We start from the raw sequence: 17,739 nt of genomic DNA, 5'->3' as shown, positions 1-17,739 counted from the left end.
GTTACCACCATACGGGGCATTCAAGGAATAAAGCATGCGCCAGCAGTCGTCTCACGCCTCAAGGCCCTTGACCACATTTCTAATAACTACAGCTGTCACAGTCTCATCTATACCGACGGCTCGGTATCCCCGGACTCAGTATCCAGCGCCTACTTTATGCCTTCTATCATCCTGCAGTGGTCTTCAAGACATGACTCCTACACCATCTCATCTGCTTCTGCTGAACTATGTGCCATCCTACACGCCTCCGTCGCTTCGTCTGTTCATAAGCTCAGTCAAGTGGTCATACTCACCGATTCCTCAGCTACACTTCATAAGTTATCGGATGTTGATAATCAATCAGTACTGGTGAAGAGCACCCGGCATGCGTTAGGGCTTGCCCAGAAACAAAGAATAAACATCACCCTACAATGGATTCCTGCACACGTTGGCCTCCCAGGCAATGAACACGCTTTATAAACTTGCCAAGGCAGCTCACTCTCTACCCTCAAAGCCCTTTCCTATCCTGCAAGACTGCCGCCGGCACACCGCCAGATCCCTCATACAGTCATCCAGTTCAGCCTCCAGACGTGCAATATCCCACGCCCGGCCCCCTCTGTTGTCGTGCACCTGCAGCAGAACCACTGCCACCGTCCTTCACCGGATCCGCACGGGATCCGTCTTCACGCACAGCTGGCTGCATCGCTTCGGACTTACACCGACATTCCTATGTCGACAGTGCTCTTCAAATTCGGAAACCATAAATCACATCCTGCTTGAATGTCCCACCTACAACGAAGCACGCAGACAGCTGCTCAACCCTAACCCCAGCATCTCTACATCTGGCATCACCTTTGGTGGCAACTCGCCTGGCGAGCGACGCCGCCGGACTGCTGCTCTGGTCGCCTTCCTAAAGGAAACGCGCCTTATATCACGCCTGTAGTGTAGTGTAGTGTAGTGTTTTTTGTTCTTTTTTTTCTGCGTCTTAGTCGTGACACTGCCCGCTTTCAGCGTGGCCAACCACGGCGAGCAGTTTTCATCTTCACCACCACCACCACCACCACCGGTTCACTCACAAGCTTGGTGATCTCCCGAGTGAATTCGAGGAAAGATTTTTCAGGAGACTTGAAACGGAGCTTTTTGGCTCGCCGTTTTCCACAGCTGTGGACAACGTTCCTGATGACTTACAAATGAAACTGATTGACCTTCAGTATGACGCACAGATAAGAACAAGTTACGTTTCTAACAACAACACACGTCTAATAATAATAATTCGTGGCTTGACCTGCGTCAGCATACGTCTGCGAGCAGGTGTTTTCTGTGATGAACCTGCATAAGTCAAAGTTATGCTCATACTAACTAACGGACACCTGAACGCAGTCCTTAAGATTGCAACTGCGCAATCACTTTCACCTGATGCTAATGCAATAGTTAAAAAGAAGAGGTGCTATGTTTCCTCAGTACACAGCAAATAAAAATGATTGTTGACCCTGTGATTGAGCCACGCTAAGTAACGCAATATATGTCGTTTCATGTCGTTTTAAGCTGCGTGTTGTGTCATCAATATCAGAAACAGGCTACCCCAAACCCGTGGTATGCGACCCGCATAGATCCTCCATGACTCAATGCGGCCTACGGCACAAATGAGTTCGGCACCCCTGCTGTAGGTGAAATTTACGCGGTACATGCATTGCGCTGCAACATTTTTGTTGCAGCCGTAAGCCCCCTCGTTTCTGCCGGTGCAACCCACCTTTGGAAGTCTTCCGAGCCTCCTGGAACGAAGAGATCAGATTCCCCCTCAAGTCCTTCGATCCCATTTTTATGCTCTGGTAGACTCAGGTCGAAGTTTCCTACGTCTGCAGCAGCATATACAGATGGCGCATCCGGAAACGGCAAGTCCACCTCGGCATTCGTCATACCATCCGAAGGTAGTGCAAGGACGACGCCTTTCGCACCCAACCCCATCAACACCTGCGGAACTCAATGCCATCCTTTTCTTTACTACAGCACATCATTGATTTTACCCCGCGGGAATGGGCAGCCCTCACTGACTCAAAATCTGCACTGCAAGCTATTGAAAATGATCCGCACCCCTAGTAACGGATGTCTTAATGGCTTACCACCTTGTATACAAAGTAGGACACAGGCTATGGTTCTCCAGAGGGTTCCAGCCGATTGTGGTGTCGTGGGGAATGAATAGGCCAACAGCGCCGCAGAAGCAGCTCTCTCGGAGACGGACGAGTATTGCGCTGCTGAGAGGAGACCGCCGTTCCATTCTTCGGCGCCTCGTTACACCCAGGCTTCCCGCCAACGGACAACTGACATTCTCCCCAGCTATGCTGAGAAGAGTTGATCCAATGCTCGCTTTCCGCATGCCACGAAACGCCTCTCGTCAGGATGCTGCATTAATTCATCGGATGCGACTCGATGTGGCCTGTACAGCTCAGTGGCGTTACCGCTTAAGACAAGTTGACTCTCCTAGCTGCTGTCACTGTGGTGCACTGGAAGATCTAGACTAGAGCACATTCTTCTTCGTTGCCAACACTACCAACGTTCCCGATCCACACTCTCCCGGTCTCTTAATCGACTGGTCTCTTGCCCCCACTCCCTCTCTCTCTCAAAATTGCTTGGTTGAATGGTTTAACACGGAGGACGGGGAACGTGTACTATTATATCAGATGTTCTCCTCCTACCATGATGAGCGTTAGCTGTCAATTAGAATGCCATCTGAGGAGTTGAGAACAGGGGCCGTACCATTATTTTACACTCTACACTTTCACCTACGTAGTAATTGGTCCTGGGCGTACTAATTAGACGGTGACGATCTGCTCATGAACAACCCAATAGCAAAGACCACCACTATCTGTTCAAAATTAGCACCGCCATCACCTGTGAGCTAAGAGAGTGAGAAAGAGAGAAGTAAGAAAAAAAGAGCACACTGGGAAGTAATTACAGCTTCTAATTCCCTATATATTGCAATTACTCCCATTTTGGTCTCCTGGCCCGGAAATTTACTCAGTAATAGTTACTAAACGTCGCAAATGGTCCTCGGAATGCACCAATATACCTAAATATATGCTATTTGTAAATTTGATGGAACAAGGGAGGCTATACAGTTTTACGCAATTTTTTTAGTCCGTCCAACTCCAACGCAATTTTTTCCCACCGAGTAAAAAATAGTGGTTCTTCCGTGACAAATTGTCTCTTACGCATGTCACAAGATTCTATGTTACTCAATATATCACGGTTTAATTCAAAGTGTCTTCATTGATGCACATGGATTGTGTACAGAAGGACTGTGAGCATTAAAGGTACTGTAAAGCAGCACCGATCAAATGTCATTTAGTGTGGCTATTCGATAGTCCAAGCCACCAGGACAAAAACTGTGCAAGTTTCATTCCAATCCACGGCGCAGTTAACTAGAAAATTACAATTAAAGATTACGGGCAACACTGTACTAGGTACTATTCGAAATGAATCCGTACTTCTGACACATACGGCGGCAACCACATTGCATGCGTATAACACTGGGCCCGACATAACAATCCACCATAAAATCCGCCCCTGCAATCCACACAACGATCCACATCTGAGGATAAACGGATAAGCGAGCTGAAATGAAATGCTGAGCCGTTGAAAAAAATGTGTCAGACGTTCAAGAAGCCAGACAGCGTCGGGACTTGTTTGTTCACAGAGGTTCACAGAGAGAGTTTGTTCGTTCGAAAGAGGCCGCGAACAAAAGGAGCGCGCAGGCGCAGCAGAGAAGTATAGGGAGAGCCCCCATCGAACAGCGGCCAGCAATGGGTTACTTCCCAAAAACAGGGGTTAACAGGTTAAACTGTTAACAGGGGTTTCAGAATGCATAGGTAAACAGGAAAACTTATAATATGGTTACTAAAATAACGAAATTCCGATGTCATAGTGTGTAATACCAATTTTCAATGTTGCCCGCTGTACAGGGGGTTGTTTGACACCAGGCGTCGCACCGCTCCACTACGCCGCATCTGTCATGGCAAAATAAATATATTTATAGCGCGTTGTCGGTCGTATGGTTCCGCATATAGTATTTAGAAGCAACAAAGGCTCTAGTCACATCACCGGCATATCATTCTTGTCTACTGATTTACAGTACCTTTAAGCGTGAAATGCAGCACTGACTCTGCGACATTCATTCAGCCCCATGAATTTAGGACAGGAAGGGACTAACGGTTGTGGCAATTCATTTAGCCCTCAAAAGGACTAAATTTGCTCACACCGAGTAAATTGTCATTTTGTGCATCGTCTTTGCGACGCTCCTTTGTAATGCTACATCACTTCTTTCCTTGAAGTGTGGCACGTGAAAGTCGTTGGCACATCAGTCACACTCTACGCAGCATAATTTAAATTTCTCCCACAAGCGGTTATTGGGGTAGTTGTGAACCGTTATTCGAACCAGTTCCCGAATTTTTTAACGTTATACTCGTGGTTCCGGTTCGGTTACAAATAACGGTTAATAGCTATTTTCGGTTCAGGTTCGTGTTTGGTTTGACTCTCTGCATGAAATGAGCGATCATTGCGTTTGTGGTGCGCAGTATCGCGAACAATTTCGGGGCAAGGCTCCCTTCTCCCTGTCTTACTGTATCTACAGCATTAAAGCTTCATTGCTGGATTCAGCGCTGTGTCGTTCTCATCGCCTTGTCTGTTCATCGGACTCAAGGAAGTGTTACCTCTTTCTTATCCAGCTCATTTGCACCACTTTACTTCGTTCATCGAAGGCGGATCGTTGAGACAAATTCAACGTTGTGTTGAAGGAACGTATGTTCCTAAAATAGGGCGTTCAAAAAATAAAATGAGTTGTAGCACTTTGGCGCATTTTGCATGAACCCATGTGTAAGTTGATGAAAGTGATTCGTCCTTCTTTAGTACGATACCCTGCAAATGTACACGGTTGTACCATCTCGTGTAGCTCAGTGGTTAGCGCGCTGGCCATGCCACGTCGAGACTTAGAGGTACCAGGACGCACATTAGAGCCTCCAGAGCGTTAGTCGTGACGTTGCCGACTTCTGTGAGGCCGACAACGGCGCGCTCCTTCGGAAGCACCACGCTTGCTAGCGCTATACGGGCGTTTTTCAAGGCAGTTGGCTTCAACAGTCGTCGAAGGCTGCCCGTGTAACAGGGGTATAAGGGAAGCGGGATATCCCAACAACTTCGTAAGAGGGGTGATAAGAAGACTTCACACACATACGGTAACGAACGCACGAACGGGCAGAAAGAGATGACACACATATACATTAGACGATGATGAGGTGGGCGATTCACTGCCGCTGTGGCGGTGCACTGTCCCATTGCTCTTTGGGAGCGGATGACGGGATTATGATGGGAGGAGTACGTTTAAAGATCCGTCGCCAGACCGGTGGAGCGCAAGAACTCCGCAAGAACACGAAGGCCTTGCGTCTGGTGGGCAGCGTTCGACCACGGTCCGAGAATCTTGGCGAGATTGAACGGTCGTTGGTCGAAGCGTCAATTGCGTCAGGTAACCTTCACGATGTTTATCGGTACAGCCTAGATTGTGCTTGTTACGTAAGGTGTTATTCGAGTATTTTCGCACGCCATCGCAGTGACCAGCACTTTTGAGATGGTCTGTGGAGGAGCTGGGACATACGAAGCACTGAGGGTTCACTTTGCAGTATTATTCTCGTAACCCTTGACATTTTGACAATCGCTCGACCTTCACACACAGAGGAAGGTTATATTAGATACGCTTGTTCTGTGTAACTCCCACTCACGTATACTTACACACTGCATAATCAATAACGGAGAAACCAACGAAGCGGAGCAGCATGCCTTGACGCATGCGTTCGAACAATTTATCGATTATCCGTGTAAGGTAGTAAGTGTAGGTCGCATATTAGAGTTATCCCAGAATGAGGGTTTCACCGCGCGACCCCTGTCATAGTGCCAGGAAGGAACTACCGCTTTCGTCAGAGGCATTGGTGAATCTACAATGGTTGGACGACGATGTGGGAAGCTGATTTATGCGGAGAACGTACCATTACTTATGCGCTGTCAGGTCCAGCTTGAAAACATTTCAACTACTTTTCTTAATGTTCTTACGTTATGAGGTGCAGCTAGAAAACACGTTGTCTGGAAGGGAGTTGCCTGTTCGCTGGATTTCTACCCATCTACGTTGTCTGGAAGGTCTTGGTGAGGCTATTATGACCTGTCTAATGACTTTCGTGCGCTCTGTGCAAAACGTGGGCAGACTAATGTGCGGAAATAACGCTTCGCGTGCGCACATGCGATCTTTTATATGTGCGCTGCACATATAAAAGAAACACGAAGGATTCTTAGTTTAAGAATGGAATGGATGGATTTTTAAAGGAAGTGAGTCTTTGTGGTCTCAAAGACGTCAAAGACTGAAACAGTTTCAACGATACATACAATGAAAGAAGTGCCAAAAAGCAAGCGAGCTGGTGCGAAGGATGTGCAAGACTCTCACACCGCACGTCGGCGGCGGCGGCGGAACTGCACGCGATTTGTATGGCGCTTGTCTTCATTGCATCCGCTCCATCCCCAGCTCAGTGGTCCATCTACACCGACTCCAAAGCCGCCTTACAAGTACTTCTCTACTCTACAGGATCGGGATGTCTGTCTCCAATGGTGCATGACGCCCTTGAAGTGTACACCTCTGCCGTATCACGGGGACATGACATCCAGATGCAGTGGGTCCCTGGCCATTGCGGTGTCCCCGGAAATGAGGCTGCGGATGCAGCTGCCAGGTGTGCCCATCTAGCGTGTGGCGTTCGCACGCACCTCGTCTACTTCACAAGAGGGGATGCAAAGAGCACGATAAACGCAGTAGTGAAACGTCTGAGCGGGGAACACTGGCGTCGATGCGTCCCAGTTAACTCACTGCTGCACAAAGTGGATCCAGACCTGCAGTTTTTAATGTCCCCATTGCTCCCCCGGGCCGTTACCTCCATCATTCACCGGCTACGTCTCAATGTGCCATATACAGGCCGCCTCCTCTTTAAACCTGGGAAGGTTTCCACACCGACTTGTTCTGAGTGCGGGGTATTGGAGGACACAGAGCATGTTATAGAAGCCTGCCCTCGATACAGAGAGCCTCGTCTTTCCCTTGAGGTGGCACTAGCCCGCCTCAACAATCGCCCTTTCTCCGTTGGGAAGGTTCTAGGCTGCTGGCCTGCCCAACACCAGGTGCCGGCATTGCGCGCTCTTGTGGACTTCCTTACCGCTTCGGACTTGCTTGACACTCTGTGAAAAATTCGGTGACATTGTGTTCGCACTATATCTGACATTGTGCAGTGAGTGTTTCTCGGCGTCGAACGTCTCCCCCTTTCCTTTCTCCCGTTTTCCTTTATGCTTCATCCTGCTACACCCACTCTACCCCTTTCTTGTTTCCTGTTTTTGGTTGTTCGTTTGTTCGTTCTATTTTTCGTAGCTAACCTTTTTCTTTCTTTCTTTTCACCCACAAACGCGTTTTGGAGTAGCCAGTTCTGACTGGGTCGGGACTAACCTCTCCATATTTTTCTTTCTTTTTCCAATCCAATCCCAAGCGAGCTGGTAATTAGAATTCATATTACTAAAATCCCGATCGAGATATAGGGAATACGAAAACTTTGTCCGAGACTTTGTCCCTGTGTATCTGTTCTCGTAGTTTCTAGTCTCGGGGGTTTAGTAATATGAACGGTACATACAGGGTGTCCACGCTAAGTGTGAACAGATTGTTTAAAAATATATCAATCACTTTTTCCGAGATGAAATCAATTGCAATATAGCATATCCTGAAGGGCTCTCCCTAGGGGGGCATTAACAGACTCCTAAGGCAATGTCTTAATTAACTTTCAATAATTAACTTTTTAATTATAAAAGCTACGAAGTTGCTCCAATGAGAACATCTGATCTCTTCGGTCACTAGATACCAAAACCGTTTTCAGAACAAAAATCCGTTCGGTAGATCGTCCGCAAAAAATTCGTGAAGGAACGCCATTTTTTTCTTTATTTGGTTTATTGCGCATCTTCAAAGAAGCGGCTTTCCTTTACCCCCAGTGTGAGAGAGTGAAAGAGCACAGTGCCGCCTCATGCGTTGAAGATTAGCTTTAACTTGCGGAAACAAAACAAAAACACAAACCTAACGGGTGACTCTATCGCGACTTCCCTTATCTTGGGCTGCATTTTCTGTTTTCTTTTAATCTTTTTCCAGGACGCAAGAGGCGATAGTGTGCTCTTTCATCCTCTCGTATTTGGGACGAAGGAAAGACGCGTCTCTAGAGATGCGCAATGAATAAAATAAAGAAAAAAAAAGTGCGTTCCTTCACGAATTTTTGCGGACGGTCTATCGAACGGATTTTTGTTCTGAAAACGGCTTTAGTATCTGGTGACCGAAGAGATCAGATGTTCTCATTGGAGCAACTTCGTAGCTTTTATAATTAAAAAGTTAATTATTGAAAGTTAATTAAGACATTGCCTTAGGAGTCTGTTAATGCCCCCCCCCCCCTAGGGAGTGCCCTTCAGCATATGCTATATTGCAATTGATTTCATCTCGGAAAAAGTGATTGATATATTTTTTAAAAATCTGTTCACACTTAGCGTGGACACCCTGTATAGTTGACGTTTGATCCTCGGATACCTCATGTCAAATGCTATACAATGCAGTTAAGAGGAACTTCATAGCAGTGGCGACACTTCTGCTCAGTGCTTACTCCGCCTACGCCGACGACTCGTGTGTGGCAGCTGATCCGGCAGCTGATCCGGTCCGGGTCGCAAAGCACACAACTACAGCCTTTCAGAGCCTTAGCGCTTCCCTAGAACACAGACGAGAGAACACTTGCAAATGACTTTTGCAGGCTGGTTATCAGATCATCTGAATCATCGCAGACACAGGCATATCATCTTTCTGCTGAGGAGGCTTGCAAGGCCACAGACCTGACAAAAGATGCACTCGTAGAACAAGAGAGAAACTGATCATCATCTTTCATGCACTCGTAGCCTCCCACGACGTCGACTGCAGTGTTGCGGAATTTACTGCCGCGTCAAAGTCAAGGCGAAGCAAATCGTCGCCAGGTCCGACGGAGTCACCTACAAACACATCCAATGTATCGGCGTCGCGGCGCAGGAAGCTTTGCTGAAGATCTTCAATGAGATTTGGCATGGCGATGCGCTTCCCCCCGCTTGGAAAGTTTCGAAGCTGGTCCCAGTCCTTAAGCCAGGAAAGTCCCCTCGTGATATAGCAGCCTTTCGATCAATAAGCCTGTCCAGCTGTGTCTGCAAGGTGATGGAGAGAATGATCCTACACCGAATCGAGTGGATCCTAGAAACAAACAAATTATTTCCGGACTGTATGTCCGGTTTCAGGAAGGGCAGATGCACCATGGACGGCATATTGGATCTGGTCACCTACGTGGAGCACGAGCGAGCCGAAGGTCGAGTCACGGTGGCGGCCTTTTTAGACATTCGCAGAGCATATGACACAGTTAGTCATCACCATGTATTTCATGGCCTGTACATCCGTGGAATTCACGGTCGGCTCCTTCGCTGGATTGCGGACTTCCTGCGAGGCCGTTCCGTACACATGCACACGGAAGACGGAGGCAGTGACAATCACGACGTCCCCAGCGGTGTACGTCAAGGGAGTGTACTTAGTCCCCTACTATTCAATGTAGTTATGGCACTTCTTCCTCAGCAACTCCCTAAGGGTGTGCATATCGGTATGTACGCCGATGATATATGCCTATGGTCATCGTAAGTTCAGTTGCCAGCCTTGCAGCGGCGGCTTCAGACAGCCCTTGATTGCACACACACATTCTTGACTGAAAGGGGTATGGACATATCCCCCGAGAAAACTGTGTACCTGCCTTTCACTAGGAAGAAGATGAAGAACTTCCAACTGAAGCTCACCGATCAGCCGACTCAGAGAGTGCCACATCACCGTTTCCTAGGAGTTGTCATCGACCGTTAGCTATCATGGGCTGCTCACGTTAAGTGCTTGAAGGACAGAGTCGTCGCGCGTACCAACATCCTGCGTCATTTCGCAGGTCCCAGGTGGGGAATGTCGACCTTGTCCCTCCTCACTGCTCATAAAGCACTTATTCGGCAGGTGATGGAATATCATCTACCGGTCCTGCATGGCATTAGCGAGACCTCGGAGAAGACGCTTCAGAGCGTCCTGACAAGAAGTCTCAAAGTCTGCCTAGGTGTACCCGTTGCTTCTTCTAACACACTGTCTACAGCGGAGGCCAGAGAACCACCGGTGGATGTATTGAGAACGCAACACGCACACGCGCGCATGCAACACGACAGGCATCCTCTGGTACGGAAAGTGCACCGTAGAAACTCTTCTTTCTCTGAGGCCGTTTCCCCATACCGGAAGACTCTGCCTAAGAGGCCTTCTCCGTGTACGATCTTACATCCTCCATGGTCGCTTGGCTGTCCTCGCATCTACACCACGGTGCCAGGTGTCCATCATCAAAAGTCAAATCTGCCGCCTTCGGCCCTGAAACAATACTGCCTGTCCATGTTGGAAAACAACCAGCCAAGAATTGCTATGTTCACCGATGGCTCCACGACAAAATCCGGATCTGCAGCGGCATACGTGTACCGCAGCACTTCAAGGAGGGCATAGTGCGGTTATCCCATAGGACCTCTTCCACGACAGCGGAACTGGTAGCTATACACCTTGCCGTGAGATACATAGCCACGCACGCGCGACCTGCGCACTGGATTGTCTACAGCGACTCAAAAGCTGGACTGGAGGCCATGTTGGCTTTCTTGGGGAACAGTTGGACAGCTTCAACGGTGAAGGAGATCCTAACGGAATACAAGAGATGTGCGGACCTGGGACATGACGTTATCTTCCAATGGATTCCGGGGCACATTGGCATCCGCTGTAACGAAACTGCAGACGAGCTAGCTGGAATTGCACACCTGGCTTCCACCAAATACGTCGTGATGTATACAGGGTCGGACATCAAACTTCTACTAAGGTCCATGACAGAGGACATGTGCAAACGCAAATGGCTACAAGGTGATGGTGGGTCATCTCTTCTCAGAAGAATAGACCTGAAACTAAAATTCAGCATCCCTCCCTCGACTGCCAGAAGTATCGCAACATTTCTACATCGTGCACGCCTGAACGTCCCGTATGGACGGCATTTCCTGCATATGGTGGGCAAGGCGGATTCCCCGGATTGCCCAGTGTGTGGGATGGAAGAAAATACTGAACATATTTTTATGGAGTGCAGAAGACATCAGTCGCCAACGGAAGACCATGCGGGCCGCACTAACTCGTCTGGACAACAGAAGCTTTCTCCATAGAGAAGGTCCGGGGGACGTGGGACGCCAACCAGAGAGATGCCGCATTCAAGGCTCTCGTAGGCTTCATCTCAAGTTGTTCTCTTGATGCTCAGTACTAATTCATCTGTACGTGATGCCCTGGTTCCTGTGTGGCGCGATCCTCTGACGGTCATGTGCCCATAAACACTGCGCCGTACAGCATAGCCTAGTCATCTCTTTTTGTTGTTGTTGTTGCTGTTTTGTTTTGCTTTTTGTTTTGTTTTCTCGGAGTAGCAGAACTTGTCAGGTCACAAGTTCAACCTCTCCGTATTATTTTTATTCCGTCCAACTCAAACTCCAAAAAGTAAATGTCGTCGAATATTATTATCTTTTGCATTGTCGTAAAAATGGTTAATTTCGCGGTCTTAATAACTCGTGAATTTTGTACGTAGGACATTTAAGGAATATTTCGCATTACTTTTCTATATTTTTCTTTTTTACACCAACCCACCAGTCGCGGGACTTTAGTTTTGCGATGCATGTTATGGCAGTTGTATCATCTGTATCATAACGCTTCGCAGGGATATGGGGAATTGTCGATCAAATCTTTCACTGGTGACCTTGACGTTGACGATCAAGCATACATTGTCGAGTTCCCTTAGAAGTCGGCCCGGGGCGCACATTCCCCCAGGGCGTCAGTCGTGACGTTGACCACCTCTGTGAGGCCGACAACGGCGAGCCCTTTCACCGCCACCACCATTGCCGAGTTGAGAACGAGGCTCGAGTGACGTTTGCTTTTCGAACAAGCGTGGAATCGATGTCCAGCAGTGTGAACATTGCTAAATGTGTGCTAAATCGTGCTGCAATAAATTGTGTTCAGTGGGAAATTTCGACTTAGTGAGCGAAACGCCTTCCTTGCAACTTACAATTTGTCTGTAATTTCCCGTCATCCATATTCGCAAAATTCGCGAAAAGTGGGACCCTCACGAATATTATTACTTTTACAGTTCATGCCGTATGTATATAGTATTGATTTTCATGATCGTCCGTTTTTGTTTCTCCTTCCTTGTTACCTAGTCAACTGAACCGGGGTCGTGCACAGGCTCAAAAGGAGCTGTTAGTGACTGTGGGGTGAAGGAATGGTCAATTTCACAACGTGCAAGGTCGTGATAGAATACCACGATAAAAAAGCCACTTTGAATTCATTATTACGGTTGAACTACTTGTACTTAAATACGGAACAGTACCGAAGAACCAAATACTGCAAAAAGAATGTGGTTCTACGGGAACAGCGTAAAGTTCTGTGAGGCAATTTTTCATATATGCTCTGCAAGCGAAAGTAAATAACACCTACACTTTTTTGTTAAACCATCAGATGCTGGCTGCCCACACGATCCTCCAGAGATCGTGAACGGATACTACAACATCACGGGCGAGGAGACCTGCTGGCGGACGCCTGGCGAAGGGTCCCGCGTCCGTTACTTCTGCTTGGAAGGACTAGCCCTGCTGGGTCCTCATGAGCTCGTCTGCAGGAACGGGTCTTGGGTCCTACCTCAGATCGCAGCTCCCGTCGTGCCGCTCAAACACATTCTCTGCGGTATGTGAGTTATTGTACTACTTCGTACCACTCTCGTTTTCTCGCTTTTCGGTTTACAAATGTACGCGCGGCGATGTGGTCGTCCGTCTGAAGTAACGAACAGGAGTCATTCTCTTTGGAGTGGAAGCGTGTCTAAACGCCCACCTTTGAAAAGAAGCCCAGACAGCACATATCGAATGTCAGTGGTCACAGTTACGCCGAAGGCCTGATATATGGCAGCGTTTGCGCATTCATTATTTTAGACTGTGAACAAGGGGTCTCATTGGAGTCAAGGGTCCTGTCTGAAAATATCCTGTCGCTTCACTCCATGGTATTGGATGACTTGACGTCGTAGGGCTTACGTCTGTTGTTGCACTAGGTATAAAGTCCATATCTAAAACGTAACCTCTCTTCTTTTTTTTTTTTTAAGTTTGATTTCTGTATTCTACTTAGTGTACCTTGTATGTCTGCGTTACCCAAAAAGCGGGTGCTCTTCAGCCGGTTGGCACATGGACTCCTCGAAGAGCACTAAATAGAACTCCGACCTGTCGTCGCTTCGCGTTCACCATAATTCATCCTCTCATATTAAACTCTGTGAAGTGGGGTAGGGTCCTGTGGCTACCACGGGGAAACATCCCATGTCATCATCACTTCTCCTTCATTTATTGTTGTTGTGACACTTGCTACAAGGAATACGGCGTTTTTCACCCATTGGTCGTCCTGTGGAATAATTTTACCGCGGGTGCGCAGATATCCCTGCTTGCACACGTCACACGCGAGCTTTCCAGTCGCATGAGCAGAGAGTAAGTGATAGATGAGCGTGCTCGTAAGCCGTGATATATAGGAGGATATAGCCCGCCGAAGTAATTATGGGAGTTCGTGAGCAAACATTCCTCGGAGTACCCATTGTTTACATCCTTCCTTCCATTAGTGATAAATATGGGCTTACGTGGATCGCTGATATATTAAGGCGTGGAAAATACCGTTAAGGTGGGCGAAAATGGCGACTCATCTGTTCCATAAAAAGCGGTGAAAATAGTACCACAGGTTTGAGGCTTTCCATATAGAGTGACATTCGCTTCACCGCTTCTCGTTGAACGGTTGAGTTCAGAAAAAAATATGATTAAAGTTTACGCTGATATTGTATTGTACGCAGACCTGGAAAGTCTGATCACACTGAAAGACAAGGAAATAGATCCTCTGTAGAGTTGTAACTTTACGATTACATGATCTAGCGTGTAGTAATTTGTGGCCAGATCACCTCCTTCGTTTCTTCGCACACGCTGCTTCACTCCACAACGTTTCAACATACAGAGAAGGTTATTGTTTGGTAGCCCCTTCATTTTGCTCGTCTACCCAACGTCTCCCCCTACCCCCCCCCCCCTTCATGTATGAGGGCGTTTGTCTAGATCATCGTGCTGCCTTGTGGTTTCAGAGAGCAAGAGGCAGATTGGTGCCCCTGACAACCAATCCACATACTTCTTCCCACAAATAAATTAAACCGATGTTGGAACACATGGCATGATGTATCAGCACAAGAATAATGGAGCATTGAGCGTCATTGGCAGGAACTCCACTTGGGTATTTGGTTGATCACAGCAAAGAGTGTGGGTGAAGGCCGGCATTTCGGTCCACAAGTGTCGTCGGGAGGGCAAGGGAGGAAAGAATTTGGGAGGTGATTCAGGCATATGTATCGTAGAAAAGCGTGGAGAACGTTGTATAAGCCACCCGACTGTGAATTCGTTTTCGAGGGAGACAGCATTTCTAGGTAGTCAACTTTATGGCTCATCATGCATGTTTGTTACGTGATTTCCCTGTAAGATAGCGTGTGTTTCGGGATCTGAGTGCGGTTTACTTGAGGCGTCATGGCGAAAAATTGGTTTGGGTATCTATTCTGCATGTTTGTGTGGTTTCATTAACATTTCTGCAGTCGCTAGTTAGCCCGTGTCCTCTTCCCTTGTACTCTGCCTCGTTTTGTAACGTACACTAATTTTCTTTCAAGTCAACGTGTACAAACTAGCCTAATTTAATATATTTGTGAAACAATTAACTTCCTTGTCTATAAAACTTTGCATACCCCCTTATAAAAAAATATCCCTTATCTATAAACAAAATCCTGTAAACACTTAAGTGCTCTTTCAATCTCTGCATAGCTGTGGATGTATCTTTTGATGTTTCTAGACTCCTGCAGCGTGCAATGCATATACTTACTGTTGCACCAAATACATAACCCCATGCCATGGCCGACAACGAACTAACCGCTACAACTACCGTCGCACTGACGTATTAAAAGCGACAATTACTTTTAACGGAACCAGAACAAAGAGCAAGCAGTCGCGGTCTGTTAAGCACGCGCGAAGGGCTCCAGACGTTAAACTAGAGTTAAACGCTGCCTATCGCCTGTCATGACGCTCATTTCACGAACGGTAACGAAGCACTTTGCCAAAAACCCACACTTAGGCCCACGAACAAGACAGGAGGATAAGTTGTAAAGATCATCGAGCGCGAATCGTACGATTAAAAAGAAGAAGAAGAACAAATGATGGAAAACCTGCTTCGCCTTTGCGGATTCTTCGCTCTAAAGGAAAATGAAATGAAAGCTTTGCGGATGGCATTTACGGGTATAGGCAGCTCTTTTATTTAGTGTATGCGCTTTAATGGCGGACTCTCGTTTCATCATCCCTAGAAGGAAGGGAAAAAGAGTAGAAATGGTGATGTAAGTACAAATGAAACTTTACAAAAAAGAAAAAAGTCAGGGAGAAAGGCAGAGTCCGTTTCGTGTTTCTGGAGTGCGCTCTGCTAAAAACAAATACGTGATCTGCTAAGAATTAAAATTCTATGCAACTAGTAAACGCAAATTCATATGTCAATATATATTCATGCGTTTGTTATCCACAGTATTAAAGATCACAGCTGCAAATAAGTTCGTCACTGTTCAACAAGATCACAGTCTCACCCGCGATGCCTTCAACTGGACGGAGTACATGGCCGACTCTTTGTTAAACGTACGACACAGATTTGAAATTTTGCGTCGTGACACCTTTACCCTCTCCAAAAGAACCTTATCTGCTACTTCGTCCTGTACAGTCGTATCGTTCTACTATCAGTCTGTCATTACTGGCTAACGCTGCCTCACACCAAAGCCTGACTTTTTCTCACTCAACCACTGGCTTCCATCTTTACGTTTCAATCCACTTTCGTACATTTCTGTTTCGTTACAACGCTTGCGACTATTTGCGCTTCCAGAAAACCGGAACTTGACTCAAAATTGCGCAGTCGGCAACTCAAGAACAATGCTCTAATAAATTTTGCACACGAAGAAATTCCTTTATATTTGGCCAATTCGCATTGTTTACGGTTTTTTGCTTACAGCTTAAGAAAGGTAGCGAATGCGAAAGAGAGAGAGAGAGAGAGTGAAAGGGCCTTGTTCACCCATTTTCCTCTTCTATTATTCATCTTCTATTCTTATTATTCCCGACCTCCGCTTCCGCCACTGATTGTTACCGCACTAAATGTGAGAACGCCTCTACCGATGAAAATTATTGTAACCGGAAATAATGTACCCCCTCCCCCACCACAGTACGTTGAAATCCACTTGGTCTTATCATTTTTGTCCGACATTCCTTTGGTCTTGACGTTATCCAATGCCACAATACGTTTCTTCTGTTTTGCAGAGGCAAGCGGTCAGCCTACCCGGTGCCGTTCTTCGCTGCTGCTCACTGCCTTGCTGTCGACACTGCCCGTGTTTGCTGCAACATTGCTCTTCATTATTCCGTCATATTAAACAACTGGGTTCATGCCATGGACGATGCATGGAGCCACCTGTACTGCCAGCAGAATTCCCTCCCACGTGCAGCGTGTGCGTCTAAACGCCCCGCATGATGATGATTGAAGTCATCATCACAATACGGTGTTTACGTGGCGCCCACACTCCAAGGAGAACTAAAGTACTACTTTCGTTTCGGCCCACTGTTTCAGTTATCTGGTCCGAGTTCAACTACAAGTAAAGGAACGATACTTCTTGTATTTTCTCTAGTTTCTGCCAGTTTCAGTTGCAGAGTCTAATTTTACTGTACCACGATGACACTTCACAAAGTGAGAGAGGGACCCTTGGGCAACGTGCTGCTATAGTCTTGGCTTCTTGAAAACACACTAAAATTATTGGGAAGTCTTTAAACTTGCAGTCACCGCACAACTGCTGTCTTGCACGTGTGCTGACTAAATATAATCGCTCGAAGACTGCGTGCGTCCGGATAATACGATGTCACGTGTTAGGTCGCGTCGCTCAATTAAATCGTTTCATCCATAAAGCTACTGCTTAAAAGAGAGGTTGACCACCACGAACTCAAATGTTCGAGGCCCACTTTTCTAGCGTCCTCAAAACACACGAGTGAGTTAGAAACTAATTTCTTTTCAGTAATGTTATGTAAGGTCATGTGTCTGCCAACACCCTTCAGGTCCTTCGCATCTTTGAAATTCGTGTGTGAACACCGGAATACACTGGCACACAAATAATCAGTCGCGGCCGTCGCGATTTTGAATTAGTATCGGCAACCAACACTATGTGCTGAGTACAGCTCAGGGCACGCTTGACAATAACGCAGATTCATCGGCCAGAGTTGGAGAAGAGACATATGGAAAGGATGAAGGGTGATAGTGGCTGGGCTCCCAAGTACTACTATAGGGTGACACTGCCCCAGTTGCTGCTTATGAAACTCAGTTGTTGTTAAGTACGCTTCAAGCGATACCTATATGTTGCTATAATAGACAGGACACCATTATCTTGTCAACCAGCAGTTGCCATTTCACGTGGTTGACGTACTAAATGCGTGGCTAGATTAGAAAAGGTTGAAGGAGCATGGAAGGGTTAGAAAACATATGTGCCAGGAGGAGCAGAAATAAGGATTACAAGC

At 47.0% G+C, this 17,739-nt stretch overlaps 1 protein-coding gene across 2 annotated transcripts in view; it reads left to right on the top strand.

Moving 5' to 3' along the window:
• The window catches only part of LOC135385896 (uncharacterized), a 341,034-nt gene extending 324,182 nt beyond the window's left edge, over positions 1 to 16,852 (top strand). For both annotated transcript variants that reach the window (XM_064615501.1, XM_064615500.1), the window contains exons 4-5: positions 12,626 to 12,847; positions 16,501 to 16,852. In XM_064615501.1, coding sequence (XP_064471571.1) covers positions 12,626 to 12,847; positions 16,501 to 16,610 — 332 coding nt within the window. In that variant the 3' untranslated portion in view covers positions 16,611 to 16,852. The remainder of the gene's footprint in view (positions 1 to 12,625; positions 12,848 to 16,500) is intronic.
• The last annotated feature ends 887 nt before the right edge of the window (positions 16,853 to 17,739 follow it).

The sequence above is a fragment of the Ornithodoros turicata genome, chromosome 2 (genome assembly GCF_037126465.1).
Source record: "Ornithodoros turicata isolate Travis chromosome 2, ASM3712646v1, whole genome shotgun sequence".
NCBI classification, from domain to species: Eukaryota; Metazoa; Arthropoda; class Arachnida; order Ixodida; family Argasidae; genus Ornithodoros; species Ornithodoros turicata.
Note: the sequence above shows the minus strand (reverse complement) of the source record. Positions and strands in the feature narration are given on the sequence as shown.